At 70.4% G+C, this 351-nt stretch overlaps 1 protein-coding gene across 16 annotated transcripts in view; it reads left to right on the top strand.

The window, feature by feature from the left end:
• The first annotated feature begins 129 nt into the window (after positions 1-129).
• Positions 130-351, top strand: part of TMEM164 (transmembrane protein 164) — a 96,881-nt gene continuing 96,659 nt past the window's right edge. For 10 of the 16 annotated variants that reach the window (XM_025194229.1, XM_025194227.1, XM_025194228.1 and 7 more), the window contains exon 1: positions 141-268. In XM_025194229.1, coding sequence (XP_025050014.1) covers positions 260-268 — 9 coding nt within the window. In that variant the 5' untranslated portion in view covers positions 141-259. Of the gene's footprint in view, positions 269-351 lie in introns of all 16 variants that reach the window. The other 6 variants (XM_025194231.1, XM_025194232.1, XM_025194233.1 and 3 more) reach the window with 5 other exon arrangements.

Here is a 351-nt window from a genome sequence, read left to right as displayed (position 1 = left end):
CCGCCAGCGCCTGCTGGAGAGCCTGGTCTTGCTCAGCCTGGGCGTCGCGGAGGCGCTGCTGGCCCTGCGGAGGATCCGGCGCCTGCCCGGCAGGGAGGAGGACGAGGAGCGGCTGCTGCAGCGGGCCCCCGCCCCGCACGAGAGCCTGGGCAAGAACCTGGTGCTGGCGGCCCTGGCCCTCACCTTCGGGGTGGAGGTGGGCTTCAAGTTCGCCACCAGGACCGTCATCTACCTGCTCAACCCCTGCCACGTGGTGACCATGATGCAGGTGAGGACGTGGGGGGGGCGGTGTTTGAGGAGAGGAGACGACCTCCGCCCACGAGATTGTGCACCCACATCAGGGGGGGCACG

The sequence above is a fragment of the Alligator sinensis genome, unplaced genomic scaffold (genome assembly GCF_000455745.1).
Source record: "Alligator sinensis unplaced genomic scaffold, ASM45574v1 scaffold1497_1, whole genome shotgun sequence".
Classification (NCBI taxonomy): domain Eukaryota; kingdom Metazoa; phylum Chordata; order Crocodylia; family Alligatoridae; genus Alligator; species Alligator sinensis.
The sequence above is the reverse complement of the archived record's forward strand: the minus strand, read 5'-3'. Positions and strand labels throughout refer to the sequence as shown.